The following is a 19,476-nucleotide window of genomic DNA, read 5'->3' as shown; positions in this document are numbered from 1 at the left end:
GGAGAAGTAACCTTAAAAACATAAAGGCCTTCTCTGAGCTGAAACTGAGAAGCACCACGGGGTTTCCCCCCCTGGCCCCTCAAACCCTGCCCCTTTCTTTTTTTTATTTTTTTATTTTTATTTATTTATGATAGTCACACACACACACACAGAGAGAGAGAGAGAGAGAGAGAGAGAGAGAGAGGCAGAGACATAGGCAGAGGGAGAAGCAGGCTCCATGCACCGGGAGCCCGACGTGGGATTTGATCCCGGGTCTCCAAGATCGCGCCCTGGGCCAAAGGCAGGTGCTAAACCGCTGAGCCACCCAGGGATCCCTGTCCCTTTCAAGAGGGTGGGGATCCCAGGAGGCCAGTGAGCTGGAGGGCCCAGCCCCCAAACTTCAGGACTTGGGGGTGGGGGCAGCTCAGGGGCAGCAGAAGACAGAAACCCAAAGCATCTCTGTCCTGGGAATCGGGGGACTTCTGTGCTGTCAGGGGGCGGCCAGGAGGCTTAGATCTCTCTCTTTACTCCCTCCCGGTAGCCCCTCTGGAGGGTCAGCCCACGAGGGCAGGAACTCATGCGCCACGCTGCACCCCCCACCTGGAACACAGTGAGAAGGTGCTCAGTAAGTGTGCATTGAATGTGGATGACGCTGGAGCGGAAAGACAGACATCGGGAAAGTAGCAAAGCACCACCCCCACCCCCACCCCCGTGGCACCCACTCCACACCAGGCCCTGCTGGACACGGCAGCCCCACCTTCCCTCTTAAAGAAGTTCGCCTTCGCTCAGGGCCTGCCCCGAACACTGCTACCTGACACACTGTTGGGACACTTGTCGTGACCTCCAATGGTAGGGGTTGGGGACTTCTGGCTGCCCGACACCCACAGCCCCAGATTCTAGCCAGGTCTTACTCTGCATTTGTTGAGAACCAACCCCTGTGTCCAAGGACGCCAGGTTTTTAAGGGATTGCCTCCACTCCTGGCTCTAGCACGGGGACAAATATGATTGGTTGAAGTGGGGTCTGGGATCCAGGCTGGTCCAATCAGAGTAAACCTTGATTAGAACTTCGCCTGGGGCAGAAGTTCTTTTTTGTTTGTTTTTTGTTTTTTTATTTTTTTTTTGCTAGTCTTGAACCTGGAAGGATGCTCTGCGAGTCACCTGCCTGAGAATGAACCAGACAGCAGGAGGCAGAGCAAAGAGGTGCAGGACAGCAAGCCCTGATGATCTGATTTGAGTCCCCCTGATGTTTCCAAATTTGGATTGATAGATTTATTTCCTGCTTAAGCAGCTTGAATTAGGAATGGCAAAAGTTCTGACTGGCAGAGTCTGAAAGTATCCAGACTTCTACAGGCAAATGTAGCTCAGGATCCTGTGAGTGGCGTACAAAGATCTGAGACATGGCAGGAGCCAGCTGGACCCGGGTTTTTGACTGGCTGTTGCAGGAACCCACCAACATTCAGAAAATTTTATTTGTTTTATGTTGTCCCAAAAACAAGAACTAAGGCCGCAGGTGCAAACTTCTGAGACACTCATTTTAGCTCAGTAGAAGGAGAACTTGCAGACAAGCAAGACCATCAATACGGGAGTAGCCTGCCTCAGGAGGGACCCACCCCTAAAGGTACGCAAGTGGTGGCTGGCACCATCCGGCCCGAGATTTCCAGAGGGGACTCAGGCATCGGGCGGGCCTGGGGTAAATGGACAGATGCTTCCACATGTGGCACGTAATGCAAGGGTGGCTCCCCTCTGACCCCTGGGAAGGCAGGAGCAGGAAGGGATTGGGTGCAGAGCCTGCAAATTCACAGCCTTCCAGCCCCAGGGGGCCTCCAGCCCAGAGAAGATGATCAACCAAGCTCTGCAGCCATCTGCTAAGAAACACCACGGGGAGGGGACAGCAGGGCCAGCCAGGGTGCCACTGGGCTTTGGGTGAGGGCCCCGGAGGTCAGAACCATCTGGCTGGGAGAGCTGGGTGGAACCTGGAAGGAAGACATGCGGGGCAGGGTGAGAACCTGGGGACAAGCAGATCGCCTGCTCCCGACTCAAGGCTCGCTGCCACCTCCCAACTTTTTTTCGGGGCTGGAGCTCCCACCAGCCCACCCTGCTTGCCCACCACACAGCACCCTCTCCATCCTTCTTGTCCCCCCACCAGGTAGCCTCCACCCCATGCTGGTCCCTCCTCCACCCCAGGGGCTCTCAGCTCAGTCTGCCCTGCCTCCACCCTTCTCTGTGGGTGTTGAGTCTCCCTGACTCCACTGGGCTCTGCTTCCATCCCTTGTCCTCCATGGCCTCCTGCAGGGTCAGCAGGGTGGAAGCCTGGTGACACTCCTGACATGGCTCTGGCACTTTCTGATACCATACCCTGCACCTTCCTTCTTGGAAACAAGAAGGCTCCCCTGAGTTGGATTGGCTCAGGCAAATAGGGAAACTGAGGCCACTTTGATCCCCCCCCCTTCTGTCTTGGGCTAAATGCTATTATTCCCAGAGATACAGGAGGCCACTGGGCAGCGGCTGGACACCACCCCCCCCACCCCCGGTCGAGCCTACTGTGTGCGGGTGGGGGGCGGTGGGGAAGCGGTGAAGGGGCGCTCTTACCCCTACAGGATGCTGCAGGGACGCTTCTGTGGCCGCGTGGGCTGGGGGCACAGGACCGCCCGGATCGCCTCATCAAAGACGGTTTTCAGGCCTCGCTGGGTGAGGGCCGAGCACTCCAGGTATTTTACAGAGTCTAGGGTGGGGCGGCAAGAGGGCAGAGGCCAAGGTCAGGGGATGGGCAGAAACCTCTCCCGAGCACCCCCTGTGCCAGTCTGTGGGGTAGGGTGACCACCACTCTCTGCCTCCACCGCCTCATGCCCGGAAGAGGGAGCCTGATCCCCAAAGGAGAGGCTGAGCCCCCCAAGGCAGGTCCGACCTCTCTTAAATGCGGAAGCCCTTACTTTCTGGAAGGCAGGCAGGAATGTGGAGGCATTCCTGGCGGAGACAGGGGCTCGAGCAACATGACAGTGACTGAATCTTTCCATGCCTCAGTTTCTTCTAGAAAACAGCCACACACTTGCCTCCATGCTTCCCCCAGGAGGCCCTCATGGCCCAGGCACCAAGACCTTCCAAATGTCACCTGACCATTCCTTAGCGTCACCTCATTTTACAGACGAGGACACTGAGGCTCATAGGCGGGGACTCATCTGTCCAGAGTCACGTGCTGGAAGTTTCTCCTCCACCTCGGGGTGGCTGGGGGCTGCCAGGGAGGGGAACAGGAGGAGAGAGCTTTCCCTCCCCCCTGAAGGGACCAGACTTCTTCCACCTGACGGCTCCAAGCAGGAGCCTGAGGAGCAGACAGCCAGAAAGGCAGGCTGAGTTCCCGCTCCCAGGGCCAGTGTTCCATGACCTTCCGGAAGGAGCCTGTGTGAGTTCCCATGACCACTACACCACAGTTTCCGTGAAGTAAGGAACCACAACACCCCTTCTTTGAAGGGGGCTGGGGGCTGAATTCAGGAACAAGAGGAAAGAGAAGGGCAGGAAGGGGAACTCTGCCCTCACCCTGGAGTCCGCTCCTGTGGGGGAAGGAAGTGGACCGGCGCTGATGGGCACCTGCTCTCTGCCCAGCACCGAGCTGGGTGCTTCCAAAACCCTTGTGAAGAAATACTGTGATTTCCCACTTACAGATGAGGAAACAGGCTAAGGGGGGAGAAGCATGGGGCCCAGAGACACACAGCTGGGGAGAGGGGAGCCAGGACCTCCAGATGGAGGAAGCCCACAGATGACCTGGGGTTGGAAAGAGAGAAAGAAAAGATGGGGCGGGGACAAGGAGACAGGTTCACAGAGCACGTCCCTGGCACACTTGGGAGCATACTCCCACTGGGGAGCGTGGGTAGTGGTCCCAAGGGCCTGGCTGGTGGGGACAGAGTGCCCTTGGTTCTGTCCGGGAGCCTCATCACCTTATAACCTCTTACGCCAAGAATCGTGTCACCAGGCATTTGGCCACTGTCTCCCTGCAAGGGACCATAGCCAGTGTCCACTTCTTCCACACTGGCCAACTGTCACCTCCCTGCACCCTGCCACCCTCTTGCTCTTTTTGGCCTGGTGGCCTCCAGAGCAAGGGTCCTGAGCAGGGGTGGAGGTGAGTGTGGGGGGCTGCTGGGCTCCCTTCAGCGCTGCCTCTGTCCACCCTAGGAGCCTGGCCAGCCAGCCCCCTCTTTGTGTCTCACTCTCCCATCTGTCTAGGACATGGGGACCTGGGACAGCTTGTCAAGCTGAGCCAGGTGGGGCAGAGGAGCAGCAGAGGGCCAGGGGGTGGGCAGGCGGCAGCAGGTGCCCCAATGACCATGACTAATGGAGTCAGGCAGCCCGGCTTTGAATCTGGGCTCTGCCCCAGCCTGGTTGGGTGGCCTTGAACCAATGACTTTTCCTGGAGCTTCACTTTCCAGTTCTGTAAAGTGGGGGCACTGAGACCCTCCCTCGTAGCTGCTGTGAGAACAAAGTGGGCCCGGCACCCCAGAAGTGCTCAGTCTCATCAGCCTGCTGTGATTATCAGCTGGGGCCTCGACTGGCCCCACAACTCACCACCACAGGCTCAGGGCAGAGGCAGCTGTGGGTCCCCCGGGACTTCCCCCCTGTGGCTGAGGCTGGTCCTCGTCAAGTTCACAGTCACTGCCCCTGCCCCACCCCCACTCGGGATCAGTTCCAGGAGAGATTGGCTAGAGATCAAGGCAGGACCCTGAGCCCCCTCCTTACGGAGGAGAAAGGACCTCTGAGGATCTCGCAGGCCAGCTTGTACAGATGGATAAACTGAGGCACAGAGAAGGGGAGCCACGTTCCCAAGGCCACACACATGGTCAAGGCTGGAGCCAGGACCAGCATCCAGGCTTCTAGCCCCTCTCCTTGTCCTGAAGCAGGTGCTTTAGAAGGGGACGTGTCCAAGGCTGGCTAGAGAGTCAGCGGGGGGCAGAAGGAGTTGGGGCCGGTCAGAGAACAAGAGAAAGCAAGGGTACAAGCCCCACATCTGTGAGGAAAGCCAGCAGGCCGAGGAGCCAAAGAGCCCAAGATGGGGCTGGGGACTCAAGGCTTAAGAAGCAGCCCCAGGCCCCCTGAGGAAGATGGCCATGTCGCTGGACGAGTCACAGGAAGGAGGAGGTGGCAGCTGCGGTTTCTCTTCCTGTAGAGATGTGAGTCCCCAGAGCCCTCCCAGTTCCGGCGGAAGGAAGAGTGGTGAGGCCAAGGCAGGGCTGGGGCGGGGAGGCCCTACCTACTGGGGTTCCAAGTAGGCCCTACCTCCTGGACCTGCGGGAACCCATGCCGAGGCAGAGTGTCCGGGCAGCTGGATCACGGCTCACGGCGGCCCCACCTAGCTAGGGATGCCAGGCTCGTGGACAAGTGTCCCATCCCCCGGCTGCAGGCCGGTCAGGGCTTGACCCGGGACAGCAGGCCCAGGCACCAGGGGAGAGGCCAGACCCATCAGTGATACGGGCAGCCCTGAGCCCCCGGGAGGAGGGCCTCTGAGCCAGCAATCTGCTGTCTTGCATTCAAATCCCAGATCTGACACCTTCTGGCTGTGTGACCTTGAGAAGTCACTTCACTTCTCTGGCCCAGTGATTGGGATGCAAAGAGCACTTGGGGTGAGGAGGGAGGCCAGGGAAAGAGAGGCGAGAAATCACCCTTCAAACTAAGGCAGAGGCACCTCCTCCAGGAAGCCTTCCTGGACAACGCAAGCTTGACCTGGCAGCTGGTCTTCAGAGCAACCACAGCGCACCTCACTCTATCCCTGCTCCATCAGCTCCAGCGCACTTGTTTCAGTGTCTGCGTACGGGGCGCGTGTGCTGCTGCTGACCTGCCCTGAGTGCGGCCTGCAGGTGCCGAGCTGGGAGCTCCCTGGGTGTGAATTCATTTGATGCCCCCCAACTGCTGGGAATGATTACTATGCCATGTTTCGCTCATGAGGAAACACAGGCACAGAGACTCAGCCAGGGTCACACAGCCTGGCCCGGGCCCAAGTCGGGCCCCTCTGGCAGCCAGCTCCCCAATCTGAGCCCGAGCCCCGTACCGATCTCCTTGGCCAGGGCCAGGCCCTGCGGGTAAGTAATGGGCGCCAGCTTCTTCTCCTTCAGCCTCTCGATGGTGTCCTTGTCGTCCCGCAGATCCAGCTTGGTGCCCACCAGGATGATGGGCGTGCTGGGGCAGTGGTGTCGCACCTCAGGGAACCACTGGGCAGGGGGGCAGGACCGAGAAGTTGTGGGGGACAGCCCAAGGGCGCATAGGCATGAGCAGGTGGGGGCGCCAAGCATGGAAGAGAAGAGGGGGCACAAGGGGGTGAAGAGAGGCAGCAGCAAGATTTCATGAGAGGAGAAAGGCAGGCAGAGGTTGGGAGGTTGGGCGGGGAGGAGAGGGGCAAGGTTATAGAGGGCGGGGTAAAGCTGACTACCCCAGGCCCCTCAGAGCCCCCTCTGAGTCTCCCCCCGAGTCCCCCCCCTCCCGCCCCAGCCCTGGTGGGCAGGCACTGGGGATGTTCTCTGCGGCCCCTGCCCCTGCCCTGAAGTCACGGGGCCCTCCCCTGCTCAGGGTCACCTGCCCGCCCCCCCAGGCCCCACCCTGTCCTGCTCACCTTGGCTCTGACGTTCTCATAGGAGGCAGGGCTGACAAGGGAGAAGCAGATGAGGAAGACGTCCTGGGGACAGAGCAGGCAACAGTCACCCACGAGGGGAGGCCTGGTGGCCTCCCACCCGGGCCCTTCCCACCCCGAAGGGCCTGTCCCTCGAGGCTAATCCTCACATGACACTGCAGCAGGTGCCGCTCCCACCCCGATCTACAGATGGGGAAGGTGAGGTCAGGGGCGAGCCACCAGAGCCCCTACTCCTCCCCGGGCACCAGCCCTTTCCTGGCCAGCCTAGAGGGAGGGCCAAGGATGCCCACACCCAGCAGCCACCTCCAGGCGGGCCCCCACCTCTCCTCCAGGGACTCAGAATCCTGGGGTCCCCATGGGAGCCTCATCCAGGGTCTGTCTGCCCCCCAACCACTGGGAGCCAGGGGGTGCCAGAGCCCATGGGGTAGAGGGGCTGAGGAGATGGGCAGAGAGAGAACTGGGGGACCGAAGGAGGGCGGGGACCCCCAGCCCCCAGGCCCGGATGTGGCCCCTTCGGCAGCAGGGCGAGCCCGGCCCGGGAGGAGGCCAGGGCAGCGCACCGTCTGCGGGTAGGAGAGTGGCCGGAGGCGGTCGTAGTCCTCCTGTCCTGCCGTGTCCCACAGTCCCAAGTTCACCGGCTTGCTGTCAACCATCACGTTGGCCGAGTAGTTGTCGAACCTGTGGGGAGCAGGTGAGCGGAAGAGTCAGCCTCCCCTGGGCCCTCCCATCCAGCCTCCCTCGTGGGGTGCGGAGGCTGCAACCCCAGGGGGGTTAAGGGACGGCCACAGCGGCAGAGTCCCAGAGCTCCGTGCCCTCGGCTTTTCATTCCTTTTCTTTTTTCTCACTGCTGATTCATGACATTAATAAGTTTTAAATGCAGGTGAGCATCACGAGGAAAGCGTCGTCTCCCATCACCCTTCGGCCCTTGCCTATCCTGACAACAGGTGATTTTTGGAGGCTGCACACTGTTGGCTCCATCAGTATCAACTTTTCCCACATCCTATGCTGGACTGAGGCCTCCCCCAGCTGAACTCCGTCTCAGCTGGGGTGCCCCCCCCGCCCCGCTGCCCCGAACAAACCCTGAGAGGAGGAGGTGGTGCAGAGGAGCCTCCGGAGGAGATGGGCTAGGGACTGGGAAGGGCCAGTGGCGCTGCAGGGCGCGCGGTGGGACCTGAGGCTTCCTATCCAGCATCTCTATTTTGTGTTGGCAGAAGGATGTCCCCAGACACTAAGTCCCTGGTCCTCCAGGCCACTCTGGAGTGCACACCGAGAGCCATCCTCACAGACAGTTTCAAGAATTGCCACCCCCACACACAGATAAGACGCATGCTGTGTCCGGCATCAACAGCTAAAATCTCCCGCCAGCCCCAGAGGGGCCCCCGGGGCAACCAAACAAGCTTCCAGATTTTTTTTTAATTCACTGCAACAATTTGGGTTTCTCACTACACATAACCCCTAGAGGAAGGTGCGGGTTTCTCAGCCTGTGGAAAAGAAGACTGGGATCAGAGAGGTGTAGTGACCTGCCCAAGGCCACACAGCCAGCGACTGGCCAAACTAAGTGAGAAACCAGTTGTGTGTGATTCCAGGGCTCACACCAGCACTCGCGGCCCTGTGTCCAGCTGTGCTCACCCACTGCCCGGGAGGGCTAAGGGCCATCACTTTGTATCTCCTCACTGAGGCCACCCACGCTGGCCCTGCTCTCTGTCCCCTGCCCTGGCCCACTGAGACCTCAGGTTCCTCCTCCTTCTCCTCCCCTCATACACCAGCCAAGCAAGGCCTCCACTGCCCACCTCTCTGTCCTTGCTCCTCCCCAGAAAGCCCTTCCCCACCTCTCTTTGTCCAAATACTCCTGCTGACCTGCCATGGGGTCCTGCCCACTCTCCAGGCTTTCCACTCCTGCCTGTGCCTCGTTCTAGAATACCCTTCCACCCCCTTTCACCCTGTCTCCTCTTCATGCTTCAAAGTCCTGCCCAGGCAGTTCCTCCTCTGTGGGGAAGCCTTCAGGCCACCCCCTTCCCTGTCCCCCACCTGGAAACAGCTTCTTGTTCCCTCCCTTAGGCAACTGCTTTGTCTTGACCTTAAACACTGCAGTTAATGTGTCTCTGTCTTGCCAAGGGCCGTGGGCTCGAGTGGGCAGGGCCCAGGCCGGGTTCATCTGCAATCTCAGGCTTCGCACCCATGAATGCGGGTGGATTGGAACTAAAGCAAACTGAACTGAAGCCCTTGGAATGCCACCTCCTCCAGGAAGCCCTCACAGAATGCTGCTCACTGACAGGCTGAAGAAGTCCTAATGCTTCAGAGTAACTCCAAAGACACCTGTTCTGAGAAACTCACACACACACACAAACACACAAAAGTGAGCAGTCTGAGATTTTGAACACTCCATGGATGAGTATGCACACCATGAAGTATATACCATGCGTACTCATCCATGGAGTGTTCCGGTCACCTCTCCATTCCTCAGATGGCCTCGCTCCCTACTGCCTGGAAGCTCCTACAAACACTCCTCCTCTGACTTTCCACTCTTCTTCCTCCCTCCCTCCTCGTCCCCAGTGCCCGGCTGACTCTTCCTCACCCACCTCTAGCCCTATCTCAAGGTCACCTCCTTCAGGGAGGCTTCCCTGCTCCCCCAGTTAGTCCAGGCCCCAACCCAGCAATCTTTACCCAAACAGCGGGGGAGCCTGCCTTGCTTGCTCTTCCCTGCATCCTGAGGCCAGTAAAGCACGTGTCACGTAGTAGGTGCCCCGTGTACCAACTCTGGATGCCACCCATACAGCCATGGGATTTCAGGAATAAGGCGCTGTCCCGGGAGACACCACAGGGCATGATGGGGAAAGAAGCACCTAGGGTTGTCCTTGGCCTCAGTCAGAAACATTCCTTTGGATCACACTTAGGGTGTGGGGACACTCTCCTCTCTAGTGTCCAGCCTGAAATTCTGGGGCCAAAGAGCCTCCCAAGATTCCCTGAGCCAAAGGCATGGTCCTCTCAGAGCCATCCCCAGGGTCTCAGGGGCCATGGTGATGGGGCCTTTAGAGCTGGGTCCTGGGACCTTATAGCAGCACCAAGCACCGAATAGGGGGCCTGGCAGAAGGCTAGGGACTTTTATATGTTAGATCTTGAAGTCCCATGTAACCCGAGAAAAGGACCTCAAGTTACTCCCATTGGACAGATGGAGAAACTGAGGCCTCAAGATGTCAAGTGACCTTTCCATATCATAAGTGAAGGAGCCAGGACTGAGCCTTGCTCCTTCTGTGACACCTCTTGTAAGCAAGTGGACAAATGACCTGGGGGCGTGGCTGTGATTTCTACAGGGACAGTTACCCAGAGCTAGGAGGGCACAAGGCTCCTTATGAGCCTCGTCCTGGCTGTGTGACCCTGAGTGAGTAACCTAGCTTCTCTGAGCCTCACGCTCTTCAATGTGCAAAAAAGTCCTCTCTCGTGTGGCCCTTAGGAAGATCCGAAGAGAAAGGACTTTCAAGCCACCCGGAGGGGAGATGCTGAGGAGCTGAGTGATCTCATTTTCCACGTCCTCACACATACCCACTGGTCCCTCCCCAGAGGTCCAGCCTCCAGAGCCAGAGAGATTCCGCAGGCAGCCAGCGGGGACCCGCGCCTCCCGGGGGTCTCCTTTCCTGAGACTCACAGGCGGCCAGCACCAGAGGAACCTCACACCAGCCTGGCCAGTCCTCACCCCTTTTTCCAGATGAGGAAACGGGCCCACAGACAGGAAGGCATTTGCCCAAGATCTCATAGTCAGTTGGTGGCAGAGCAAGGACTAAGTGCTGTTCCCCAATTCAGAAAATCCCACATGGTAAACACGGGGGCTGTTTCATGGCTGGAAGGTGGGTGGTTTGAGCCTGGGCATGGGGCTTCCCAGATGGCTCATGTTTGCTGAGCACCCGCGGGTGTCAATGACTTCTCCAGGCCCTTCCTACTTAGACCACCTAAGTGGGCCCAGTTAACAGATGCCACCATTGTCCCCATTTTATACTTGAGGGTGTAGACTCAGAAAGCAGGAGTGACCTGTCCGAGGTCACACAGATGGAGTGTTTTCACCCAGAGTGTCCATAGCCTCTTTCTGCATCCCCAGGGCTCCAGGCCCAGCCCTGACCCTGGCATGGAGAGGAGGAGGGGATTGGGGGCAGGAGGAAGGGGGCTCTGCACCCAGCATCACCTGACCCCCACCCAAGCCCACACTCAGAGAGGAAGGTGGTGTATTCAGGAACCCAGAGACCTTGGAGTATGCATGGCTGGTGACGTGGGGACCGGGGGGACTGACCCGTTCAGGAGGGGTGTTGGAACTCTGGTCCTGGTCCTCAGGGCAACGGGGCCCTGCTGAGAGGCTTCACCAGGCAGGGGGTGACGTGATCATATTTGCCTTTAGAAAAGGCTCCTTGGGCAGCCCGGGTGGCCCAGCGGTTTAGCGCCGCCTTCAGCCCAAGGTGTGATCCTGGAGACCAGGGATCCAGTCCCACGTCAAGCTCCCTACATGGAGCCTGCTTCTCTCTCTGCCTGTGTCTCTGCCTCTTTCTCTCTCTCTCTCTGTGTGTCTGTCATGAATAAATAAATAAAATCTTAAAAAAAAAAAAAAGGCTCCTCTTGGCCACTGGATGGAGAAGTCTGGGAGAAGGGTCAGAGGGGCAGTGGGGGGCCAGTGCGGAGGGTCTTACCAAGCTGGTAGCGAGAGGGGAGGGTGGCAGGGGGGAGTCCCAGGCAGACCACGAGGGGACGGAAGAAGGTGCATGAGTGAGGGAGGCTGGAGGCAGCGGGGCCCAGTGAGTGAATCACACCCCTGGTGGTAGGCGTAGGGGTGAGGGGCAGTGAGAGCCCAGCAGGGCCGCTGGTGTCTCCGTGTTCATGGATTACCAGGCTCCACTTGCCAGGAGGTGAAATGAAGGCGAACACCAAGTACTGGCCAATCCGACCTAAACTAACCGCGAACATTCCCTACCACCCCTGAGCTACCCACTGGAGGTTGAGTTCTGGCACCTTCTCAGAGCCGGCCAGCACATCCAGTCACTGCAGAGCACCAGTGATGTGCTCACTCTGCCCTAGAAGGTGGTGTGATGGCAGTGAACTGGGCAGACCAGGGCCCTGTCCTCCCAGAGCTTCCCTGCCAGCAGGGGAAGTCAGATTAGGAAGAGGGCCTGAACAACATGGAGCAGTGGGATGGGGGGGCCTGGGTGCCAGGAGGGACGGTGGGTCAGGGTGCTGACCCCCGAGCAGGGAGCTGAGTGATGGGAAGGAGGAGGACAGAGGCATGGGGGGTGGGGACAGGTGTGTCTGGGATCCGCAAGGAAGCCCAGGAGTCTGGAGAGGGTGGGTAAGGGGGGGTATGGCCAGAGGTGAGGCTTGGAGCAGGTGCCATTCAGGGCTTCACATGCCAGGAGAAGAGATGGTCCCAAGAGTGAAGGGGACCCTTGGGGGGTTTTTAGGCCTAGGTATGGCTGCATCTAATTTTCATTTTTGAAAATTCATCTGGGCTTCCTTTTGAGAATGTACAGGGGAGAGGTAGAAGGGGAGAGCCCCTAGATCACAGGGTCTTCCTGCCATGTGTTGGTATCCCTGACACCCAGCACAAGACCATCCACAGGGCGGGCTTTAGTCCCCCCATCTGAGGAAACGGGGTATGACCCTGAGCTATTAACCCCCACCCTGGCCATGAGCTGAGCTCAGCTCACCTGCTTATCTGATCGTGTGCAGCAGCACATGCCTCCAGGTCCCAGGAAACCCGCCCACCCCCAGCAAACCCTCCCAGCCCCAAGCCGCAGCAGGTACCCCCACCTTTATCTCTGTGCTAAAGATCCCCTGTTTTCCCCAATTCCGCTCTCCCCAGTGACCCCCAACTTCCAACATCAAGGGCTCAGCATGATTTATCTCCCCCTGACAATGGGAGTACAGGCATTGTAGCAGGAGCCCCTCGGAGGGCTTGTCCAGAGCTGAGCAACTCTGTCCTAGATGACAAAGGAGGGTGACATGCACAACTGGACCATCCTTTGTAGGCTCTGATGCCAAATGAAAAATGCAAAACCTCCTGTTCAAAGGTTAAGAATTTCAAGATTGTCCTACTATCTGCCCAACTCCCCAGAATCCTGGGAACATAGACCTTGCCTGCTTCATTCTGTCTGTCCTGCAAGGGCGTCCGGTGTCCCGAGTTGTTCTCCAAGTCGCTGAGAACAACTGGCCCTAGCTAGTCCCACCATCTTGCACCAGAGAACACGCCTTTCTTCTCCCTGGCCACGGGAGGCACCCTGGCAGTGAGCCTGGGGTTGCCCAGTCCAGCCCTGGCCTTATAAAAGGGAAACTGAGGCTCAGAGAGGGGAAGTGATTGGTCTAAGGCTCTTCAGCACATGGGCCCCCAGCCCAGCTGGGACAGGCAGGGGCAGGGGTACAGTCATGCCACTGGTGACAATGAGCTTCTGCAGGAACCGCCTTACCTCCCACCTCGAGCCAGCCCTCCCTCAGCATTAGAAGGTGCCTGATAAACGTTTGATGACTGATGGCAAAGGTGCAAATAGGGCAAGTGCAGAGAGGGACAAGCACTGGCACCAGGCGTTTGGGGACTCAGGAGCCAAGCTAGGGCTAAAACCAGTGCTGCAGGCTCCCTGCCCTGGTTTCTTTGCTGGGTCCTGGCTACCTCCTTCCTCCGGCCCGGGTCGAGGTGCTGGCCAGTGTCCTGGGCGACAGGCCCCTTAGTTGCTCTGAGCCTCACCCTCGTGGGTGACCTGGGTAGAACACCCGCTTCTCCTGAGGATCAAATGAGGGTACACATGGGTGACATTTTGTGTGGGGGCCAGCACACAGTAGGTGCTCAGTAGATGGAGGGCAGCTCTGATGGATCCTCCTAGGGGGCCTCTCCATGAAGTTCAATTCAGGTCAACTCAAAACGCGTCCATCGTGTATAAGACAATGTGTAGATCGTAGTGTGCATAAGATCATGGGGGCACCCGAGAACTGGGTGAGGCTCCCTGCCCTGCAGAGACTCAGAGTCACGGGGAAGATCAGATATAGTCACTCCAGGGGGTGAGAGGTCCTTGGGGCTGGATGAGAATGGCTCCCGGAGGAGGAGCTGGCCTGGACGTCTTAGACACGTAGGAAGGAAAGGCTCTCTGGGCAGAGGGAACAGCCTGAGCAAAGGCCCTGAAGAGGAAATGCCCAGGGAGTGCTTGGTGGGGACCAGCAGACAGAACATGAAGCAGTGACAGGGCTGTGACATAGGAAGGCGAGGTCGGGAGAAGCCCACACGGAGCCTTGAGTGCGGTGCTGGGGTGGGGAAGTTGTCCAGTGAGTGCTGGGGCCTCCGAGGGCTGGTGCTTCCCCACTTACCCTTCCCCCACCCAGGCTGCCACCCACAAACTCCTAACACGGCAATGACACCCGCCTCCACACCCGACAGGAGGGCAGGGCTTCCCTGGGCCCTCTCCACCGACAGCCCCTGTCCTGCTGTCTGTCCCCTAGTGTCAAGGCCCTGACAGCCGCCTCCTCACCCCCCCCCCCCACTGCCCAACCCCAGTCCGGTGTCCCACTCTGGCCCAGGCCCATCAAGGCGCCACTCGCCTCCTGCCTCACCCCACCACGTCCAGTCTCTCCCTACCCGGGGGCCGGGGACCTCAGCACTGGTCCTCACTGGCCGTCGCAAAGTTGCAACACTGGTCATTAGGATCACCAGGCAGCCCCGCCAGGCAGAGAGACCCCCAGGTGCCCACCCTGGGCCCCAGCACACAGGACGTGCCTGGGAAGGAGGCGGGCTTGGCGATGATGTGTCTCCCATCCTCCCAGCCCCCCGCGCATCCGCAGGACTCACACGGTGGGGATGTACTCTCCTGGGAAAGCGTTGGTGGTGTAGCTGATGAGAAGGCAGGTCTTGCCCACGGCTCTGGAAGACAGGAAGTTCCAGAGGACAGCGGTCATGGCCCTGCCCCTGACACTGGGAGCTTTCTGGGTGCCCGCCCCGTCCCCGAGCCCAGCCCTCAGGGAAGACCCAGGCCCACCTCCCCAGGCCTCAGTGTCCCCACCTGCGGATGCCAACCTCAATGGTCCCGAACCCAAGTCCTGAGAGTCATCGGGGGTGTTTGTTAAAGGGCAGGCTCCAGGGTCCTACCTCAGAGATTCTGATCATGGGGGGTGGGGTCGAACTGGGAATCTGTATTTTTATTTTTTTAATTTTTATTTATTTATGTATTTATTTTTTTAAAGATTTTATTTATTTATTCATGAGAGAGAGAGAGAGAGAGAGAGAGGGAGGCAGAGACACAGGCAGAGGGAGAAGCAGGCTCCATGCAGGGAGGCTGACGTGGGACTTGATCCCAGGACTCCAGGATCATGCCCTGGACTGAAGGTGGCGCTAAACCGCCAAGCCACGGGGCTGCCAGAATCTGTATTTTTAACCAGCTTTCCCAGGTGACCCGGATGTGGGGCACAGGGTTAAGGGGCCGGGGGCTGCCTAGGCCTCTGTCCCCATCTGGTGGTGCTGAGCCCCCTCGCCGCCTCAGCCAGAACCCCCGGTGTGATCGGTGCTCCCCGTCCTGGACTCCTCGGGTCTCGGGGTGGGATGTAGCTGGGCGTCACCCTCCACCGGGAGCCCCATGGGGAATCCCCAGGCCCCTGGCTCCCAGCCCTGCCCCTGCCAGCCGCCCCTACCAGTTCATCTCGGCCATACATCTCACTCTGGGTGTCTTGGTCTTTTATTTTTTGTGTCATTTGTATAACTAAACGCCCATGATAGTAGCTTCAGACTGGAAAAGCAAAATAAAATAATGCGAGTGTGCAGCCCCCCCCCCCAAAAAAAGAAGGGGCCAGGGGGCGGGGAGATACCCAGGAGACCACTGAACGGAAGGGGACAAGCCACAGTGCCTGACCAGGGCTCTGCGATCACGCGCCTGGGCTCCAGAGCTCCAGACACCAGCTCCACCACCTTCCGGCCTCGGGCAAGGCACTCAGCCTCCAGAAGCCTCAGTTTCTCCATCTAGAAAATGGGGAGAAGATGAGCTACTTCTCCTAGGAGCGCGCTGAGTGGTAGATTAGATGAAGCCCATAGAGGGATCCCTAGGTGGCGCAGCGGTTTGGCGCCTGCCTTCGGCCTAGGGCGCGATCCTGGAGACCCGGGATCGAATCCCACGTCGGGCTCCCGGTGCATGGAGCCTGCTTCTCCCTCTGCCTGTGTCTCTGCCTCTCTCTCTCTCTCTGTGACTATCATAAATAAATAAAAAAAAAAAAAAAAAAAGCCCATAGAAGAAGCCAGCCCACGTCTGGCACAGTGTAGCAGCCAGTCTACATGAGGGCAAATTACTTGACCTCCCTCCTCTTCCCGTCCCACCTCACCCGACACCCGAGAGAGCAGCAGTTAAGAGCACTGAGTTTTGAAGTCAGAGGGACCTGGCCTCAAATCCCACGAGGACTTGGGCAAATTACTTGACTTCTCTGAGCCTCAGTTTTCCCACCTGTAAAATGGGCCTAGTGTTAGGTTGGTGGGAAGATCAAATGGGAGGGGTTCCAGGGGGTCCAGCTCCTGGCCCGTAGTCAGTGCCAGCGATGGCCGTGGCGCGCTGCCTTCCCTGGGCCTGCGGGGCCGCTGGGCTGGGAGGGGACCTGGGCTGTGCAGTGGGAAGTCCAGCAGCCAGAGGGGCAGCCCTGTCCCCTCCAGCTCCACTCTGGTGTTGCCACGTCCTATGCTGAAGAGGCTGGCCACCTTCTCCCCACCGCTGCCCTCCCCAGAGCTTGCCACCAAGGTGACTCTGAATGACTGAATGCTGGCTTCTGCCCTCCCCTCCTCAGATCAGATACAAAGAGGAAGTGAGCGGGGCTGGGCCGGGGGCAGATAAGGCCAAGCCGGTGCCTCAGAATCAGCAGAGGGCTGCCTGGTAATGCACCCGCTCCCATGAGACTGATCAGAGCCCAAGTCAGGCCGACAGGTCAGGGCCACGGGGCCCCGGGCCCGGGAAGATCTGGGTCTCTTCAGGCCTCAGGCTGCCCCTCTGCAGAATGGGAGAGTTGCAAGGGAGGCCCGCCCAGCTAGAAATGCTGGGGGGTTTGCTGGGTTGGACTCACGGAAAACCCCAGGTGGCTGGACCCAGAGACATTGTCGCTGGCCAGCACCAAGATGGGCAGCTTAGACCAGTCGTTACACAGAGACCCGCGGGGACCTGACAACCTGAGGCCACTGAGACCTGACAGCTGAGGGCCCTCCCCTGCCCCCCCACCCCCCCGCAGCCCAGCCTGGCCCTCACTGACCCTCCCAATCACCCTCCTGTCCCTCCTTGCTGCACCTTCCTTTCGTGTCCCCCTCCCCCTTCTGCTCCTCGCCCACAAACCCCGCACATCCTCCCCAACCAGGCAGGCTGAGGCGGAGGGGACAGCACCGGAGGGGGGAGGGGGGTTAATACTTCTTGAGCACTCTCTGCACAGGACAGCCACTCAAAATATGTCAGGTGACCCTCACATCAATCCCGGGGGCGTGGTCTCTTCCCAGATGGCAGAGCTGAGGTTCAGAGAGGCTCTGTGGCTTGCCCAAGGACACACAGCCATGCAAGCCAGCCACTGGAGCCCAGGCCAGCCTGATGAAAAAGGCCACCCCCCACCTGCATCCACAGAGTTGAAGATGGTTCCCGTAAGAGACCTGCTCCAGCTCTCAGGGTGCAAGTGAAGGGCCCCAGGCACCTCCACCCTCAGTCTTGTGCCCTCCACCCACCTCCACCCACCTCCACCCAGGCAGCTTCCGGAGTGAAGTGGGCAAAGAGGATGAAGCTGTCCTCTCCCTACCTCGGGGGCTCTCCCTGGGCCCCAGGACAAGAAGGGAGCAGTGGTTTCTCCCAGCTGCCCCCCAGAGACTCCAGGGCAGGCGGGCCTCAGGGGTAGCCCAGGAGAGAGCTTCTGCCAGGTGAGGAGGTGCAGCCAGGTACCTACCCATCTCCCACCACCACACACTTGATGGCCTGCATCTCGCTCCGGGCCTGGGAGGTAGCGCCGGTGACAGCTCAGGGCACAGAGCGTTTCCTGCGGGCTCCAGGGGTTTGGAGAGCCTGGCAAGGCGCCCCGCCAGAGGAGCAGCAGCAGCAGGACAGGAGGCAGGAGGAAGCGGAAGGGGAACTTACCCAAGCTGCTGCCCCAACAGCCGTTTGCAGAAGGCGGAGCATGCGGTCTGGTAGGACTCGGGGCCCCTCAGGTGCTGGGCTGGGACGCCAGCAGGGGACCTGGGGACCCTCTGTGCTGGGGCCTCCCCGCTTGCCCTTGGGGTAGGGCCACAGTTGTTCTCCAAAGACTTAAGCTTCCAGAAATTCAGTTCATCTTAATTCTAAGTGTCAAGCATTTAATGAGTGCCTGCTGTATGCCAGCCATAGTGTCAGATGCTGGCGAGTCCAGGGTGCAAAAGGTACAGCCGATCCCTGGGGAAGATGCCACCTGACACATGTGTCCATAAGACAAGGCAGGAAGTGATGGGGTCAGGGTGGGGGATCTCTGGGGAGGGGAACTCAGAGCTACACAGAGGGAGAGTTGGGGCCTCTGAGCATTTGAGCCAGTGCCTGAGAGGTGGTGCCAGAGAGAGGGCACTCCAGATGAGGGATTGTGTGAGCAAAGTGCAAGGCTCCCCCAAGCAGGTGCGAGTGTGGGGGTCCTGGAGTGTGGAAGGATGGGAGGTACAGGGGGATGGGGGGGGCAGCTGGGGCAGGCAGGGGGTGGAGGCCAGCTGATGGAGAAAAAGTAAAAGGGAAGTGATGGGCAGTACCCCACAGGAGCCAGTCTTGTGCTGGAGGCTGCCTTGGGGGACTAGGCACCCCAGAACGAGGATCCGTGGCTCATTTTAACAGCGGGCAAATGGAAGGTCTGAGAAGGCAGTTGGCTGAAATCGGACCCAGGGCCAGGTGACTCCAGGTTTTTCTGGCATCCCAGCCACAGAGAAGAGAAGGAGACAGAAGCCCGAGTTCTGCAGCTCGTGGGGAGGAGGAGTGCTCCCCCTTAGCCATGAGTACACTTGGAATCTGGGCCTCCCTGGGCCTCCCTGTGGGATCCGAGTTCACCTGGATCTTACTGTTCATTGTCACTGCTCCCCACACCCAAGCAAAGAAGTAAGCAGAGCCACTGGTCACCCACCCCCGACTGTCACTGAGGACGAACCAGGAAACCCCAGGACAGCGGCCTGCTCCAATACTTGGCCAGTCGATGATTAAAACCAACCCACAAATTTTGATAACTTTCCTCTGCCCTTTGCATAAGCTGAGCTGAGACCGTGGAAAACACTTCACGGTGCTCAGACCGGGTCAGGAAGGCCAGTGTCCTCCCCCGTGACCCACCCTGGGCTTCCTCCCTCACAAATCACCCAAGGACTTTATTCCGGGTGCTCCCCTGTGCCCACCTTCTTTTTCCCATGCACTGCTAGTCCCTGGGGCAATCTCTGTTAATTTAAACAACAACAACAACAATAATAATAAATCTAAACAACAACAACAAAAATCTAAATGTAATGTGATGTCCTGGGTTGGATCCCGGAACAGAAAAAGAACATTAGCAGAAAAAGTAGTAAAATCCAAATCAGATCTCAAATTGAGTGGACAGCGTTGTACCAATGTTTGTTTCTTAGTTTTGACAAACGGACCATGGTTGTGTAAGTGATGTTGATGTAAGGGGAAACCAGGTGAAGGATATAGGTGAATTCTCTTCCTAGCTTCGTAAACTTTCTGTAAATCTAAAATTGTTCCAGAACAAAATGTTTATTTAAAAAAAAAAAAAGAAGAAGAATGCACCTCTTTGGTAAGACACATATGACTTGCAAAGGGGTATATGTACTGGGTTTTATCCCGCATTCACCCCTCCGGGGCGGAGCTTCCTTATGCAGTTAACAGCCTGCCCAACTATACAGAGTGTGGCCCTCCAACTGCACCTGCCCTCCGTGTGGA

At 58.6% G+C, this 19,476-nt stretch overlaps 1 protein-coding gene across 2 annotated transcripts; it reads right to left on the bottom strand.

Annotated features, from left to right (window-relative positions):
* Nucleotides 1-1,430: 1,430 nt before the first annotated feature.
* RAC2 (Rac family small GTPase 2) lies at nucleotides 1,431-17,675 on the bottom strand. Of its 2 annotated transcripts, XM_025460812.3 has the most exons (7): nucleotides 17,489-17,672; nucleotides 14,391-14,462; nucleotides 7,147-7,264; nucleotides 6,569-6,631; nucleotides 6,011-6,170; nucleotides 2,569-2,701; nucleotides 1,431-1,952 (listed from the first exon to the last, which is right to left on the bottom strand). In XM_025460812.3, the coding sequence occupies exons 1-6, from the start codon at nucleotides 17,521-17,523 to the stop codon at nucleotides 2,571-2,573; spliced, it is 579 nt and encodes a 192-aa protein (XP_025316597.1). In that variant the 5' UTR covers nucleotides 17,524-17,672; the 3' UTR covers nucleotides 1,431-1,952; nucleotides 2,569-2,570. The 2 variants fall into 2 exon arrangements, with proteins under 2 accessions (XP_025316597.1, XP_025316607.1); XM_025460822.3 differs by lacking the exon at nucleotides 1,431-1,952 and having other exon boundaries at nucleotides 2,641-2,701; nucleotides 6,004-6,170; nucleotides 17,489-17,675.
* Nucleotides 17,676-19,476: the final 1,801 nt, after the last annotated feature.

Source organism: Canis lupus, chromosome 10 (assembly GCF_003254725.2).
Source record: "Canis lupus dingo isolate Sandy chromosome 10, ASM325472v2, whole genome shotgun sequence".
Classification (NCBI taxonomy): Eukaryota; Metazoa; Chordata; class Mammalia; order Carnivora; family Canidae; genus Canis; species Canis lupus.
The sequence above is the reverse complement of the archived record's forward strand: the minus strand, read 5'-3'. Positions and strand labels throughout refer to the sequence as shown.